Source organism: Balaenoptera ricei, chromosome 4 (assembly GCF_028023285.1).
Source record: "Balaenoptera ricei isolate mBalRic1 chromosome 4, mBalRic1.hap2, whole genome shotgun sequence".
Taxonomy (NCBI): Eukaryota; Metazoa; Chordata; class Mammalia; order Artiodactyla; family Balaenopteridae; genus Balaenoptera; species Balaenoptera ricei.
In genome coordinates, this window is record NC_082642.1 from 144,931,819 (window position 1) to 144,950,846 (window position 19,028).

Genomic DNA, 19,028 nt, shown 5'->3' on the forward strand with positions numbered 1-19,028 from the left:
TTTGTAACTTTAGATCAGATGGTCATATCTCCCTTTGATACGTAGTGCTCTAGCTATGGTTCTCAGCATGTGATCTCCAATCCAAGCATCATCAACACCTGGGAACAAGTTAGAAATACAGATTCTCAGTCCCCATCCGTAAGGTACCAAGTGAGAAACTGGAGCTGGAGCACAGCATCTGTGTGAGTCCAATGCATGCTGAAGTTCAAGAACCATTGGTCCACTAGTTTACAGCAATAGTTTGAGTCTAATATCAAAGTCTAAATTTTAGCAGAAGTAACATTCATTTGTGGAATTTATTGACCCATTTCCCTCTTGCTATAATTAGAGAAATAAAGAACTTCACAGCATCCTTTTTAATTTTTAAATTGGAGGGATTGTTAATCAGTTCATTACTACCTAAGTTAAACTCTCCTTATAAAAATATTCAGTCTACTCTGGCTCCAGTTGTAGTATATCAAGTAAGCACTTAAAATATTTCCTAATTTGGTTATTCTACTCTTCATTTTTATTATGATGATGGAAAACACAAGGCCCCTTTTGAATCATATTGTATTACAGTTTTTTTTCAAATGATAAGAAAATGAATTTCTCTGAAGGACCTATTTGACCAAATTTTCTTACTAGGGAAAAAATGGGATCCATTTTCTTTATAATTCTATAATTTCTTATCAAAGAATTGAAGCCATGCAAGTTGCTCAGACATGTCATCATAAGCAAATTTCTGGCCATCTTATAAAGGACAGAAACCACAGAAGTTCCCCAAATCTACCTGTTCTTTTGCTGATCATGTCCTTTTTCATGTCCCTCCTAAACTAGAACTACAGAGGGATGAAAGGATGAAATTTGTTACTTTTTGTTCTTGGAGGAGTCATTTTCATGACTGTCCCTTTGATGTTGGCATTTTCTCTCTGGGCAGAGAACTCTATGAAGCAAAATGAATGTAACTGCCACACTTCTCTTGTAGTGTATTATAGAATACATAGATCCTTTTGAAAGAAAACAAGTAAGGTTTAAATCAATGCACATTGGAGATATTACTGATACTTTACACGAATAGAAATCTTGATGATTAAATATCACCAAATCAGACATATTTTTAAGGCTGATGTATGCTGCTGTATAGATTAAATCATTTCAAGAGGTTTTACCTAGAATCAACTCTCTCATGGCACAATTCTATAAGGAAAATGGCCACATTCAAATCAAACCAGAGAAGACATTTATTTACTACACTTGAGTGAGTTTTGAACAGACCTCGCTAGACCAAAGACATCCAGAAGGTACACTGACAACAACTGAATTCTGGAAAGTGACATACATTTACTCTCATGAATGCACAGGACTTCTTTTTGGAGCATGCAAGATCTTCTCTGCTTTGTTTATCACCCTGCCAAACATCCAACTTAGATGCATAATCCCCACAAGCTACATACTGATCACTCTGAAAGAAAACCCACAGTAAGTGAAGATCACATGCATTGATAACATCTCCAGCATCATCCTGAAACTTAGGTTGGGTTTTCATGACTCAGCATAGGATCAAGATAGACAAAGCAAATTAAGACAACACACATACACACAGAAACATCAACAAGACTGATAGATTGATAGATATATGAAGGATAGATAGATAGATAGATAGAGCACTGTAGCTCCATATTCTTTCAATACAAATACTTTTGTGAATAAATAAATAAGAGATTTATTCAAATTTATTGTTTTAAAACACATATTGAAATCACATTGACTTTGTATCCTAATTGGTGGCTTAGGTCCACATCACGTTTAAGAGAGAAAAAGTAATAAAATGTATTTAGAGTAAACTATTTCATTGTAAATAATTATGACCTGTCTATGAATGTGTGCCTCCAAATGTCTTCAGTTTCAGCTTCACTAAAATATTCTCCATGAGCTAGCTGAAATAAGTTTGGTGTAATTGATAAATTGTTTTGCTTAAGACTATTTGATACTGTTCTTTGTATTAAGAATCATGCTGTTAATTAAGAGCTTGTTTAAGTGGGCTGTTTTATATAACTATCTTTTTCAAAGGTCTTTACTGAAGTCATTGTATAAAATTAATTTATACTGACTAAATTTCTTGGCAAAAATGGGATATAAAATAAGCAGCACAAATGCATGGAGAATGAGAGAAGTTTGATAACTTGACTTAACATTTAATAAATGCATCTTGGGGCTATTTAGTTCTCCTTAAATTCTGCTTGGTCTAGTAGCTCCTGTTGGGCAGAAAATTGTTGGCATGGTGATTCAGACATTCCATTAGTTGATGATGATAAAATGACTTTCGGTCCTGACAGATTACTTACACTATTCCACTTGTGCATATTATGCATAATACATTTAAGAAATAAAATATGCAATGAAAAGTATCCTAAATAAGCTAATGGTGAAATGTACTAACAGAAATTTCAAGCACATTTTGTTAAATGTGCATTACTTAGCAGGGACTATAAATTAACATTATGATGTTAAAACAATATTCATCATGTGTCAGATTGATATTTTTAGGAGTATAGCTAATACTCTCTCAAATATTTTTCTGCAAAGTCATTAAATTATTAAAATCATTACAAAAATCATTATTAAAGTCATTTTCAAACATTTTATCTAATTACAAATGGTCAATATTATCATCTTGATTACTGTTCTCTAAATCCTGCAGTTCAGAGAGCTGTGAACACGTTCTGGAATTCTTAAAAGAAAGAATAAGTATTGACAAAGATATAACGTAATCAAAAGCCAATGGCTTATCTTTACATCAGTCATAATATAACATATCCAAAAGCCCTTCAATAACTTGTTTTCCAGCTAACTCTTGACAGTTACTTCACACAAAAATTTGTGAAGTTGTGCTTTCACATATAAAATATTATGATTTGTTTTGTATGTGAAAATGTAATTTCACAACTTTGTAGCAGATAAACTAAGAAAAATGATGCTGCCACCAAATATCCTCACAGTCAGATTGAAACTTGAGGCTCTTTGGCAAATTAATCAGGGAAGGATATCAAATTAGAAATTATATTTGATTACATGAATTATTGCCATTGTTGTTTTGTTTCTAAATTAACTGCATTAATATGAGACAATTCTGAGGGTACATCCTGTGGTTTGGTGAAAAGAGCAAGGAATTTGGAATCAGAAGACGCAATTCTATTTCTCAGCAATAGTGACATTGAAACTACAGTTATACCTGAAAAATATTAGCTATATTTCTGTGTAATGTGGAAGTGTTGTAAATAATAGTGAAAAAAACTTTAAAACTGCATTTGAACATCATCCTGATCTTCTCATCAAAAAGTCTTCTAATAATGCTAATTGAAAGGAGAATTTTAGCCAAATAATTCAATATACCATTTGCGTAAGACATTCTTATTCATGATTTTAAAACATTTTCACAAATATCATCTTACACAAAACAAAGTGATGATATATCTTTAGTAAGCCATTCTTTAAATAAATGTTATGGTATGAGTTTATACTTATTAAAATAAATCTTCTATGATAATGAGATCTATTTTTACTTATATGGCTATGATCCTATAGAAGTTGTATTAATGAGAAGAGGTATAGAACAAATTTGTTTGAAAAGAGTGACATCAATTTTGTTACCTTTTCTTAGAAAACTGAGAATAAATATGACATACAACGTCTGGTCTGTCCCTAAATTTTGGAACTGAATTTTCATATAAATTGAAGTCGATTTCAGTCCAAGTTTTAAAGTTGATTAGACTAAATTCATAGGTTGAAATATTTTGTAGTAGTCCATTAAGTGATCTTATAAACAGGACTTTTGCCTGCCAAATAAATATACGTGTATTATATATCTCTACAAAAATTTTAAGGTTTTTTTTTCAATGTAATATAGACCACAAAATATTGATCCACAGCTTTTATGAACTCATTCAGATTACCTTGCTGCAATGGATCTTATACTGAGCTTCACTTGGAAGACCACCCAGAAACTTCATCTGGTCTAAATATAATCCCCATCCTGTTAGTATATATTCTGTGGTCTCCAGTTTATAATAAATACATTCATTCACAAAGCAATTCAATATGTTGCTTTTTATTCAAGTAAAAAAATGAAATATTTGTGCAGCAGTTAGAACTTTCATGCATCAGTATATCCTAATTTCTGACAAATAATAGTGACAGACATCTTTGGTCTCATTGACATAACATTAATCTCAATATTATTATTTCAAAGAAACAGAAGCATATGTGAATGACAAGCACACAGTCTCTCTCTTTAGAATGCACTGGTTTGCTGGCTGTAGAGCAAGTTAGATTCTCTATTAAAATAGGTAGACAGATAGATGATAGATTGATTGATAGATGATAGAGATAGATAGATAGATAGATAGATAGATAGATAGATAGATAGATAGATAGATAGATAGAGGGAGGCACGTTTCTGATTGGGAACTCAATCTAGTTCCCTGTGGGAACTTAATCCATCTTCTTGTATGAACTTAATCTAGCTTCCTGCTGGGGAATTTCTGTGCTTCTTACTAAATACCCCACTTAGAGTCATATTGTCAACATTTCCAGCTTCCCAAGAAAATTGTTGACTCAGAGACCAGTTTGAACAGATATGAGCTACAGACCTTTGAGGAAACAGACCAAAATTTGAAAAACATTGTATATTCCTGGAATATTTGATTATGGATAGCTGTATTCTTCCACAGTCTTCAGGACATGGACTTCTGAAATGCAAACACATTTTAAAACTTTCTATATAAGTTTTGAATAATATGAGAGAAATAAAAGTCCTTATTCTTGACTTTAAGGAACTAAATTCAGATTAGAGGGATATAAATAATTTTTTGAAATTTTTGATTCAGAAGAAGGTTATCAAGAAACTGACCTCATTTTACCAGAGTACAGATGAGGAAATTAAGGCTCTAAGAGAAATAAATGATTTGGTTAATTGAAAAGTTGGATCTAGAAACCAGCCTTCTAATTCCTAGGATGGTGTATAATGAATCCAAAATGCAGCATTGGTTTACTCTCCCTCTTTGACTAACACGTTGTTAAAATCCAATTTGTGATTAATTAGTAACTTGTAGATAAATTGCTTTAAAATTAATGGTCAAGAAACTAATAAGCCTCTTTTGATAAGTGTTTTTCAATCTCAAAATATTATAAAAGTTTAAAAATATATAACAGGGTATATGCCCAGTAGTGGGATTGCTGGGTCGTATGGTATTTCTATTTTTAGTTTTTTAAGGAACCCGCATACTGTTCTCCATAGTGGCTGTATCAATTTACATTCCCACTAACAGTGCAAGAGGGTTCCCTTTTCTCCACACCCTCTCCAGCGTTTATTGTTTGTAGATATTCTACCAAATGTAAAAGAGATAGCTAGTAGGAAGCAGCTGCATAGCACAGGGAGATCAGCTCGGTGCTTTGTGACCACCTAGAGGGGTGGGATAAGGAGGGTGAGAGGGAGGAAGAGGCAAGAGGGAAGAGATATGGGGATATATGTATATGTATAGCTGATTCACTTTGTTATAAAGCAGAAACTAACACACCATTGTAAAGCAATTATATTCCAATAAAGATGTTTAAAAATTAATATATATATATAGCAGTATTTAGAGGGAGTTTCTTTAAAACTTTCTTAAGAGAGCTTTTATAGAAATAATAATGATATTTGTATTTATATCTACTTCCAAAAATTTGTGTTGCCTTATATTTTAAAATACTTTGAACATAGGAAATTTATAGTAACAACAGTTGCTATTTACAGAATATCACCATGTGTCTGACAGTTAGTTAAACCCTGAGGAGCGTGTATTACCTCATTTAATTCTCAAAACCCACCACGTCAAATATAGTTTCTTTTACTTTACACATGAGGAATCTGCATAAGTTAAAGAAAAGAAGTGGAAAGACATATAAGTGTTGAAAGATATGTGTACAAGACATTCTGGATGAAGAAATTACTGGGTTTGTAGTACTGAATTAGCTCTAAATTCAAAAACTATAAAATATAGTGTTTCAAGGCACGACATTTATTATCTTCAACAGTGCTCACAGTTTCATAAAAGGAAGTAGAAACCTCATCTATGCAGACTTTTTTTCTAACAGGAAGGTATTTATCTTGAGAAATTATATTTATGCTAGATTGCATAACATTATGGTTGCCATTAGATTAAATCATTTTAACATCTCTCTGTAAAAGCCAAGGACGCAGCCTGTTAATGGAAAATTTAAATCATAAATTTTAACACACAGATTGATATTATGGATTCCCAGTAATGGATATTTAATGGAGCCCTTCAACTTTTTAAATTATAAAGTTTTTCAATTGAGAAAATGAAGTTTGGGAGAAAGTGAGATTTCATTTCATTCCTTGATAAATTAACTAAATATGGGCCTACAAAGACAACATCTTATGCTTTCATTCAAAGCACACTTGTTTTTTAGAATATTAGGCCCACTACTAATATCATCAATGTTGTCATTAAAAAAAAAATGAGACATACAAAGATTACTGTTATCTAAAAGTCATGGCCAAAATATCAATATGTTTTTCTTTAAAAAAAAATGCTTTGCTCTGCTTAGACATGGGAATAATTAAGACACAAAGATATTAAAGTAAAACACATGGAGGAAGCCAATAAGCATTGTGAAATGTTTGGAAGCAGGGGGAGAAAATGCTTCTTTGACCATGGAGGAATCTCAACGTGGTCCCTGGGGACCATCTGATTTTTAAATGTCCTCCCCTTCCCTGACCCCCTAGGCTTTGAATGTCTAACAGGCTCCCCAGGTGACCCTAATGCTGATGGACCACATCACTCTTTCAGTAGCAAGAGTACAGGCAACATCTAAAGTAATAATATACTTAGAATTTTTTCTGATTAAAAGTTCATAAAACCTAGGAAAGAAAGAAAACCCCAAAGAATAGATTTTTTAAAAATAAAACTCCTGTAGTGTTCAAATCCTGAAATAATCATTCATATATGGGCATTTCCTTCCAGTTATTTTTGTTTAGATATAGTTGCCTAATACATATGGAGTTTTACATCTCACTTTGTTACTTAACGAACTATGAGCATACCCCCATGTAATTATTTTTTTATAAAGTATTGTAACCTGTACAGAATTTTCTGTCATGTAGTTATACCATAACTTATTTGTCCAGTACTATGAAATACTTAGATTCTTTCCAGTGTCATATTAGTATAAATAATATGTGGGTAAATAATTTTTCACACTTCTGATTATTTTCTTATGATAGGTTTTCTATAAATTAAATTACTTCATCAAAGGATATGAACATTTTAAAACTCGATCAAATTGCATACAATATATCTATCCAGGCATTATTATTTTTGAAAATATGTTTACCAATTTCATAAATGAAAGCAAGTATACTTTATTTGCCTTATTTTATTACTAACATGCTTCTAGCCATTTCCATTGCTACTGCTCTGAGAATCTTATTCTGTCCATCAACGTTTTCCCCTTTATCTCAATGATTTCTTAAAGCTTTTTTTATATTAATGATATATTCCTTGCAAATATTTCCAAATTTCATTTGTCTTTTTAATTTTAAGTTTTGCCATGCAGAAAGTTTTCATTTTCTTGCATTGTTTTTCATGTAGAAAGCCACTGCAAATTTCAAGCTTATTTTCTCTTAGATTATTGTGGTTAATTTTTTTTGTTGTCTAAAATATTTAATCTAACTGTAATTTATCTTTGTAAGTCTAGGACTTAATTTTATTTTATTTCCTAGGTAGTTTCTCAAGCACATTTTAGGAAGTGAGAAATGTTTGATGATCTTAAAATCATTTGTTAACCCAACACAGCCATAAATAAATAAATAAATAAAATTAAAAAAAAAAATCATTTGTTAAGAATTTAGAAAGTCAGAAGTTACCTATGGGCTTTCTAATCTCTTTCATAATATATCTGTAAATGAATGAGAAAATTTTAATTTTATCTATAATATCTGAAGGTGCACTTTCTTTTTTCCTCTAAAGTTTCTTCATATTATTTGTAACTTAAAAAAATAAATAAATAAAACCCTTCATTTTACCAGATGAATAGACTTATCATGTTAAGATTAAACATGTTTCCTCTGGACTCTAACTGGGAATATTTAAGTGTCACATTAGTTTTCTATTGCTGTGTAATTTATTACCACAAACTTAACAGCTCAAAACTCTGTAAATCAGAAGGCCAACACACTGTGTAGTTGGGCTGTCTGTTCAAACTGAAGTCAAGGTGACGCAGGCTGTGTTCTCCTCTGGCACTAGGGATCCTTTCCCAAGTTCATTTCTGTTCTTGGCAGAATCTGTTCCTCACAGCTGTTGTACTAAAGTCCTCATTTCTTCCTGCCTGCCTGCCAGAAAAAGTGTAAATTAATCAAGAGGTAAAACGGGACACTTGACAATACTTAGACTTTCAATAAATAGCTTAAAAAAACATATTTTAATTCATTCAAAATATTATATAAACATACACTCATAATTATTATAATATTCTTTGTACATGTCTTTCAAGTGTCCTGTAAAGATATGTTTCTTGTTTGTACTTGATTTGTGTGTAGATATTTTCTCCTAACTCATCATTTATATAGGAAATTTCAGCATTCTCTGTATTTGTTCTTATTCCCCTAACTGGACCTTTGTGTAATTCTATGTGTTTTTATCTAGCTATCTTGAGTTTTCTAGAATTAATCAGAATGTTTGCAAATACTGATTTCTTTCCAATACTTAAATATCTTATTAATGGAGGGATTTCTTCCTTCCTTTTTAGCTAATTTCAGTTGGAAAGTCTTACCATTTCATAATTAAATATACTAACAGCTGTTGATTTCATAGTTATTCTTAACCATATTTTTAAAAAATAACTTTCTAGTTTACCTTTATACATGGTTTCTTTTGTTTTGCTTTGCTTTTTAATCAAAATAAGCATTAAAGTTGCTTTTACTTTTGGTGTCAATTGAAATGATCATACGAGTTTTCTTATTAGAATTATTGATGTGGTATAATACTAATTGATTTCCTAATATTTTAAATCAACTTAGATGTGATATATATTATATATAATATATATAATTTATATACATTAAAATGGACTTATATAACTTGTATAATTTGATGCACTTTGACAAATGTATACATTATTATGTCTACTACACAAAATCTTTGCATTCAATGCCTACTCTGTCACCTGCAACACTGATTTACTTTAAAATGTCATATAAATGGAATCACATTGTATATCCTAATTTGTGAATATCTTCTTTCTGTCAGCAGGATGCTTATGAGAGTCATCTATTTTGTTGTATGCATCAGTAGTTGATTCTTTTTCAATATGGAACATTATTTCACCATCTGCTTATTAACTTTTCTGTTGATAAATATTTGGATTATAACCAGCCTTTGGTTATTTTACATAAAGCTGCTATGCATATTCTTGTTCAAGTCTTCTTGTGGACATATACTAGTGTTTCTCTTGGGTAAATACCCAGGAGTAAAATTGTATGGTCATAGGATAAGTGTATGTTTAACTTTATAAGAAATGGACAAATCTTTCAAAAGTAATTATACCACTTTATACACCCACCAGCAGTATACGAGAGTGCCAGTTACTCACATCCTATGCAACACTTGTAATTGTTAACTTTCAATACATTTTTCTAAGAACAATTTGTCTTAATATCATATGCTTATGGAACTTTACCTATAGATTGAGGGTGATTGTTTTCTAACAGTAATCGAGGATCATAAAATCAGACAGAATAGGAAAAATTCTGGTGGTAGAAGAGCTTCTCCTGGATCTTTTTCAGGTATCAGTGGTTTGTGATATAGTTCAGAATCTTAGGGAGAATTCTTGACAATATAAAATGTAGATGGAACTTTCTAAGACTTAAACTCAAGTAAATTATTCTGTCAGTCACTGATACAGAAAAATGCTATTAGAGGGAGGAACCAAGATGGCGGAGTAGAAGGACAGGTTCTCACTCCCTCTCTCTTGCGAGAACACCAGAATCACAACTAGCTGCTGGACAATCATCAACAGGAAAACACTGGAACTCACCAAAAAAGATACCCCACATCCAAAGACAAAGGAGAAGCCACAATGAGATGGTAGGAGGGGCACAATCAGAGTAAAATCAAATCCCATAACTGGTGGGTGGGTGACTCACAGACTGGTGAACACTTATACCACAGAAGTTCACCCACTGGAATGAAGGTTCTGAGCCCCACGTCAGGCTTCCCAACCTGGGGGTCTGGCAACGGGAGGAGGAATTCATAGAGAATCAGACTTTGAAGACTAGTGGGAATTGATTGCAGGACTTTGACAGGACTGGGGGAAAGAGAGACCCCACTCTTGGAGGGCACACACAAAATAGTGTGTACATCGGGACCCAGGAGAAGGAGCAGTGACCCCAGGAGAGACTGAACCAGACCTACCTGCTAGTGTTGGAAGGTCTCCTGCAGAGGTGGGGGTTGGCTCTGTTTCACCATGGGGACAAGGACACTAGCAACAGAAGTTCTGGGAAGTACTCCTTGGCATGAGCCCTCCCAGAGTCTGTCATTAGCCCCACCAAAGAGCCCAGGTAGGCTCCAGTGTTGGGTTGCCTCAGGCAAAACAACCAACAGGGAGGAAATCCAGCCCCACCCATCAACAGTCAAGTGGATTAAAGTTTTACTGAGCTCTGACCACCACAGCAACAGTCAGCTCTACCCACCAACAGAGCCTCCCATCAAGCCTCTTAGATAGCCTCAACCACCAGAGGGCAGACAGCAGAAGCAAGAAAAACTACAATCCTGCAGCTTGTGTAACAAAAACCACACTCACAGAAAGATAGACAAGATGAAAAGACAAAGGGCTATATACCAGATGAAGGAATAAGATAAAACCCCAGAAAAACAACTAAATGAAGTGGAGCTAGGCAACCTTCCAGAAAAAGAATTCAGAATAATGACAGTGAAGATGATCCAGGACCTTGGAATAAGAATGGAGGCAAAGATCGAGAAGATGCAAGAAATGTTTAACAAAGACCTAGAAGAATTAAAGAACAAACAGAGATGAACAATACAATAACTGAAATGAAAACTAAACTAGAAGGATTCAATAGCAGAATAACTGAGGCAGAACGGATAAGTGACCTGGAAGACAGAATGGTGGAATTCACTGCTGTGGAACAGACTAAAGAAAAAAGAATGAAAAGAAATGAAGACAGCCTAAGAGACCTCTGGGACAACATTAAATGCAACAACATTCGCATTATAGGGGTCCCAGAAGGAGAAGAGAGAGAGAAGGGACCCGAGAAAATAGTTGAAGAGATTATAGTCAAAAACTTCCCTAACATGGGAAAGGATATAGCCACCCAAGTCCAGGAAGTGCAGAGAGTCCCATACAGGATAAACCCAAGGAGAAACATGTCGAGACACATAGTAATCAAATTGGCAAAAATGACAGACAAAGAACAATTATTGAAAGCAGCAAGGGAAAAATGACAAATAACATACAAGGGAACTCCCATAAGGTTAACAGCTGATTTCTCAGCAGAAATTCTACAAGCCAGAAGGGAGTGGCATGATATACTTAAAGTGATGAAAGGGAAGAACCTACTATCAAGATGACTCTACCCAGCACGGATCTCATTTAGATTAGATGGAGAAATCAAAAGCTTTACAGACAAGCCAAAGCTAAGAGAATTCAGCACCACCAAACCAGCTCTACAACAAGTGCTAAAGGAACTTCTCTAAGTGGGAAACACAAGAGAAGAAAAGGACCTACAAAAACAAACCCAAAACAATTAAGAAAATGCTCATAGGAACATACATATCGATAATTACCTTAAACGTGAATGGATTAAATGCTCCAACCAAAAGACACAGGCTTGCTGAATGGATACAAAAACAAGACCCATCTATATGTTGCCTCTAAGAGACCCACTTCAGACCAAGGGACACATACAGACTGAAAGTGAGGGGATGGAAAAAGATATTCCATGCAAATGGAAATCAAAAGAAAGCTGGAGTAGATATACTCATATCAGATAAAATAGACTTTAAAATAAAGAATGTTACAAGAGACAATGAAGGACACTACCTAATGATCAAGGGATCAATCCAAGAAGAAGATATAACAATTATAAATATATACGCACCCAACATAGGAGCACCTCAATACATAAGGCAACTGCTAACAGCTACAAAAGAGGAAATCGACAGTAACACAATAGTGGGGGACTTTAACACCTCACTTACACTGATGGACAGATCATCCAAAAAGAAAATAAATAAGGAAACAGAAGCTTTAAATGACACAATAGACCAGATAGATTTAATTGATATTTAGAGGACATTCCATCCAAAAACAGCAGATTACACTTTCTTCTCAAGTGCACACTGAACATTCTCCAGGATAGATCACATCTTGGGTAACAAGTCAAGCCTCAGTAAATTTAATAAATTGAAATCATATCCAGCGTCTTTTCTGACCACAATGCTATGAGATTAGAAATGAATTACAGGGAAAAAAAACGTATAAAGCACAAACACATGGAGGCTAAACAATACGTTACTAAATAACCAAGAGATCACTGAAGAAATCAAAGAGGAAATCAAAAAATACCTAGAGACAAATGACAATGAAAACACGACAATCCAAAACCTATGGGATGCAGCAAAAGCAGTTCTAAGAGGGAAGTTTATAGCTATACAAGCCTACTTAAAGAAACAAGAAAAATCTCAAGTAAACAATCTAACCTTTCACCTAAAGGAACTAGAGAAAGAAGAACAAACAAAACCCAAAGTTAGCAGAAGGAAAGAAATCATAAAGATCAGAGCGGAAATAAATGAAATAGAAACAAAGAAAACAATAGCAAAGATCAATAAAACTAAAAGCTGGTTCTTTGAGAAGATAAACAAAATTGATAAGCCATTAGCCAGACTCATCAAGAAAAAGAGGGAGAGGACTCAAGTGAATAAAATCAGAAATGAAAAAGGAGAAGTTACAACAGACACTGCAGAAATACAAAGCATCCTAAGAGACTACTACAAGCAACTCTATGCCAATAAAATGGACAACTGGGAAGAAATGGACAAATTCTTAGAAAGGTATAACCTTCCAAGACTGAACCAGGAAGAAACAGAAAATATGAACAGACCAATCACAAGTAATGAAATTGAAACTGTGATTCAAAATCTTCCAACAAACAAAAGTCCAGGACCAGATGGCTTCACAGGTGAATTCTATCAAACATTTAGAGAAGAGCTAACACCCATCCTTCTCAAACTCTTCCAAAAAATTGCAGAGGAAGGAACACTCCCAAACACATTCTATGAGGTCACCATCACCCTGATACCAAAACCAGACAAAGATACTACAAAAAAAGAACATTACAAAGCAATATCACTGATGAATATAGATGCAAACATCCTCAACAAAATACTAGCAAACAGAATCCAACAACACATGAAAAGGATCATACACCACTATCAAGTGGGATTTAGCCCAGGGATGCAAGGATTTTTCAATATACGCAAATCAATCAATGTGATACACCATATTAACAAATTGAAGAATAAAAACCACATGATCGTCTCAATAGATGCAGAAAAAGCTTTCGACAAAATTCAACACCCATTTATGATAAAAACTCTCCAGAAAGTGGGCATAGAGGGAACCTACCTCAACATAATAAAGGCCATATACGATAAACCCACAGCAAACATCATTCTCAATGGTGAAAAACTGAAAGCATTTCCCCTAAGATCAGGAACGAGACAAGGATGTCCACTGTCACCACTATTATTCAACATAGTTTTGGAAGTCCTAGCCACGGCAATCAGAGAAGAAAAAGAAATAAAAGGAATACAAATTGGAAAAGAAGAGTAAAACTGTCACTGTTTGCAGATGACATGATACTATACATAGAGAATCCTAAAGATGCCACCAGAAAACTACTAGAGCTAATCAATGAATTTGGTAAAGTTGCAGGATACAAAATTAATGCACAGAAATCTCTTGCATTCCTATACACTAATGATGAAAAATGTGAAAGAGAAATTATGGAAACACTCCCATTTACCATTGCAACAAAAAGAATAAAATACTTAGGAATAAACCTACCTAGGGAGACAAAAGACCTGTCTGCAGAAAACTATAAGACACTGATGAAAGAAGTTAAAGATGATACCAAAAGATGGAGAGATATACCATGTTCTTGGATTGGAAGAATCAACATTGTGAAAATGACTATACTACCCAAAGCAATCTACAGATTTAATGCAATCCCTATCAAATTACCAATGGCATTTTTTAGGGAACTAGAACAAATCATCTTAAAATTTGTATGGAGACACAAAAGATCCCGAATAGCCAAAGCAGTCTTGAGGGAAAAAATGGAGCTGGAGGAATCAGACTCCCTGACTTCAGACTATACTACAAAGCTCCAGTAATCAAGACAATATGGTACTGGCACAAAAATAGAAACATAGATCAATGGAAGAAGATAGAAAACCCAGAGATAAACCCACACACCTATGGTCAACTAATCTATGACAAAAGAGGCAAAGATATACAATGGAGAAAAGACAGTCTCTTCAATAAGTGATGCTGGGAAAACTGGACAGCTACATGTAAGAGAATGAAATTAGAACACCCCCTAACACCATACACAAAAATAAACTCAAAATGGATTCGAGACCTAAATGTAAGACTGGACACTATAAAACTCTTAGAAAAAGACTCTTAGAAACTCTTTAAACTCTTAGAAAACTCTTAAAAAAGTAAAAATAGAATTGCCATATGATCCAGCAATCCCACCATTGGGCATATATCCAGAGAAAACCGTAATTGAAAAAGACACATGCACCCCAATGTTCATTGCAGCACTATTTACAATAGCCAGGTCATGGAAGCAACCTAAATGCCCATTGACAGATGAATGGATAAAGAAGTTGTGGTACATATATACAATGGAATATTACTCAGCCATAAAAAGAAACGAAATTGAGTCATTTGTTGAGACGTGGATGGATCTAGAGACTGTCATACAGAGTGAAGTAAGTCAAAAAGAGAAAAACTAATATCGTATATTAATGCATGTATGTGGAACCTAGAAAAATGGTACAGATGAACCGGTTTGCAGGGCAGAAGTTGAGACACAGATGTAGAGAACAAACGTACGGACACCAAGGGGGGAAAACTGCAGTGTGGTGGGGATGGTGGTGTGCTGAATTGGGCGATTGGGATTGACGTGTATACACTGATGTGTATAAAATTGATGACAGATTAAAAAAAAAAAAAGAAAAATGCTTCTATTTACCCTGTTATAGAAGCCATGGCATGTTTTATATCTCCAAACCTGTATCTATTTCAGGTCCTGATAACTCAGCTCAGAGTTTCCTAAGGAAATCTTTGTGACCCCTTTCTTCCCACTCCCAAAGGATATTGTTAAAACGAGGATAATTTGAACTTAACAGCATTATAGTGACATCATCTGAGAACATTGTATGGCATTATTTTGCTAATTTTGCCAGGATAAAACTATCATTTTGTTTCTCAGTAAGCAGTCTTCAGTCACTCAGAATATAGGATGGATTATTGCCCAGATATGTGGTAGTCAAGGCTAATTTAAACATTTATAAAAGTCAATTGTATATAATTAGATAAATGCTTCCTCCACTCCAAAAGGCCATTTTAGTTAAATAGTGTGTCTTCTTTGGCATCAGTAGATTTAGTTCTGCAATTGAAGAGAGTAAATTACTTCTATAATCTCACTCCACCAAATTAGGTGAATACCCAGACTTGTATAGGTCATGGAAGCATCATTTTCAATCTGGTCTAAAGTAACTCTGCTCTAAAACATATTAAGCTTAAGGAAAATAAAGTGACAGTTGACTCTCATTCATTCATTAAAGCTGGTGCATAATTATTGATGTGTCTGAAATTTTCTCGAAGCACATTTTATAAGTTGTTGCTTAAAATTATAAGTGTTGCAATAAAAGACAAAGAATTTTTTTCCTTCATTTAGGCATCTACCCCTAGAGAAATAACCCATAGGAAAGTAATCTCCACAATCCAGATTTTGTCTGGATGAAGATTTAGGAGACTCATCCTCAATCCTGATGCTCAACTCTACTCATTAAATTAGTTTAACTTAAGGAAGCTTTGAATGTATAAATTTCTGAAGTCTACTAAAATCGATTCCAGCTGTCTAAGGTATCTACATACGCATATACAGTAGAGATGAATACGCTAGATGCCGCAGACCGGCTGCAGAAAGCTAGAAGTTCCTGGCGGTGAGGGGTAAGGAACTGAAAAGCACCAGTATGGGGTCAGAAGGGCCAAGACAACTGATGGTTGCAAGGCTAGTTTATTCAAAGAGCATGAATGTATATATAGGTTTAGTACGGAACGAATACCAGACAACAAATCAGCAAACCTTGTATTTCCACATAATTCTGTCGCCACTATCTATGTGCCATTATCTATGCGCCATTATCTATGCGCCACTATCTATGCATCACTATCTATGCATCACTATCTATGCGTCAGCATGCCTTATGGGCCATTCTTTGGAGATACAGACTTCCCCCTCAGGGCAGCACGTCCTTCTTCTGGGGAACAACCAGGGGCTCTTAGATCCAGAGCAGGCACCTGGAACGAAACTGGCCGCAAGCCATTTTCCTTTTTTACGCTCAATACCGCAGCGTCAGGAGTGCATACCAAGAAAGAGACAAGCAGTTCTCCGCAAAGCAGAAAGCTGAATAAGCTTACAGCTTGGGGGCCACCACATTTCCCCCTTTTTTATTATTTTTTAAAGCTTGATAATGTAGTTTTAAGCCATGAACATCCTGACGCAAGACAGCGAAGCGCCCCATTACAAATCTAACAATACAAGGTAATAAACCGATCACCAATAAAAGTAGTACACCAATTGATATCAGGCCTGAGAGCCCTCCATGAATCCATTGTATCGGATTTAGCCCTTGTAGTTGATCTAATAATCCTTGAATCAAATTCTGGGGTCCATCTTCGTCCAGGTGGGCCTCTTGAATAGCTTGTATTTCGGCATTTAACTTTTGAATATCAAGGCTAATGTGTCCATCAGTCCATACACTTAATATATGCATTTTTACTTTTTCCCAATCCCATTGTGAATCATTATATAAATGTTGAGTTACACAAATCCAGGTATATTTGGCATGACAAATCAAACGCATTTTTAATTTTAAAGCCATAACTTGATCCCCTATTCCTATTAGAACATTTTTTAATTCATCTACTTCCGTTTTTAGTTGGGTATCAATATGACTTTGTAGGGCTAATGCTACACTAGTATTTTTAGATAACTGATTAACATAATGAGCCTGGTGAATAGTTTGTGAAAGAGCAATCCCAGCAGTGGCCGCAGTAGCAGTTAAAGCTGCTAAGGCTAGGATTGCACATATTAGAACACCTATAAATCTCTTTGGTCGTTTTAATGCTTCAGTCAATTCCAGCCAGGCTTGCATGCCAGTGTTATGATACCATGGTTCAGACAAATTAACAGGTAACATTACATAAGAAGGTTGCTTCATAATCATAACAGATGTAGATCCTTTAACGGGCAAAACACAACTACTAAAGATACAATTAACACAAGTAATATTATAACCTATAGGATTCATAGTGTTTTCTACAATTAAATCTCCAATCAATAAAGCATAAGGAGGAGCGACGCAAGTAATCACCGGTCTATAAGAAAAGGATAAGGCAAGTTTCCAGAATTCCCATTGCTTGTAAAAAACAAGGCTGTTATTATTAACGGGGACAGAAGAAACTAGTATGGTGCCATTATCATAATCTAAAGTACACCAGACAGAGGCTTTAGTCCATGTATCATTACAAACAGGAAAATCAAACTGCGGGAATTCAGAAGCCATAAAAGCAGGAAATTGTAGTCCTGTGACAGTCTTTACGACCGTAATTTGATGTCCAGCTAATAACGTCCCTTGATTACCTATGGTAGTTTCAATACACAAATAATGTCCAGTATCTTCAATCCTCAAGCGATATATGCATAGAGAATGATCCAACGAAGTATTAGAAGCAAGCTTAGTTACTCTAGCATTCATGTGAATGGGAACGTTATCCTTATACCAAAATACAAAGGTGGATAAATCTTCTCGTCTAGGAACAGTCTGTTTGCAAGGAAGACAAATATTAGATCCCACAGCTTTATAATTTTTACGTAAATGAGTAAAAAATTGAGAATTTACAGTGGTTTGGTAAGAAATAGCATGTTCTAAAGCAACAGCCTTAACACAACCAGAATTGGTACTCATAGGACTTAAACAAACAGGGGGAGTATTAAACCAATTAGAGTAATTAACAGAAGTATTAGTAATAGGCAAATTTCCTAGCACTCTTTCAAAAGTAGAATCATTATAGAAAATTGGAAGGTCAGCTTCAGACCATGTAACAGGTTGTAATAAAGGAGGATCGGGTACATAAGCCCAATAAGATTTAGCCTCTATAGGTGGGGCTGCCAATACAGCTATCATGGCTAAAAAAAAAGGTAAGAGGAGAGCGAGGATGAGCACTCTCCTCCATAATCCTACGTGCTTGAAATACTAAACATTGCAATTGATACCAAGTAATTTGATTTCGATCTCCCCTCGCCTCCCTGACAAGTTCTCTCCTACTCCGTCGCCGCATTCTTCTCGTCCGCCGGGGGAACCGGTTGGGGTGTGCTGTGGTCGATTGCGAGAGCCTCAGGCGACGCATTCTTCGAGTCAGGGTGTTTATTGGTGATGGCATGATAATGTCGAACCAAGCGCTCCGGGAGCCACCGCGGAGAGTCTGCCTCCCTAGGGAAAACACAAACATGGCCTCGGCCCCATACTAAAACAGGGTCTGGTCCATGCCAAAGGTTAGTCATGGGATCTTTCCATTTAACAAGCGCTTTTTCAGTAGGGGTTCCCGAAAGACCTGTAAACAATCGTTCATAAGGCGTGTGACTAAATGCATCTAAAGTTAAA

At 34.9% G+C, this 19,028-nt stretch overlaps 1 protein-coding gene across 1 annotated transcript in view; it reads right to left on the minus strand.

Annotated features, from left to right (window-relative positions):
- The window catches only part of LOC132365096 (endogenous retrovirus group K member 13-1 Env polyprotein-like), a 31,159-nt gene that overhangs the window by 7,210 nt on the left and 4,921 nt on the right, over positions 1-19,028 (minus strand). The window contains exons 2-3 of the mRNA XM_059921799.1: positions 18,641-18,857; positions 16,850-18,188 (exon numbers count right to left, since the gene is read on the minus strand). Coding sequence (XP_059777782.1) covers positions 16,850-18,122 — 1,273 coding nt within the window. The 5' untranslated portion in view covers positions 18,123-18,188; positions 18,641-18,857. The remainder of the gene's footprint in view (positions 1-16,849; positions 18,189-18,640; positions 18,858-19,028) is intronic.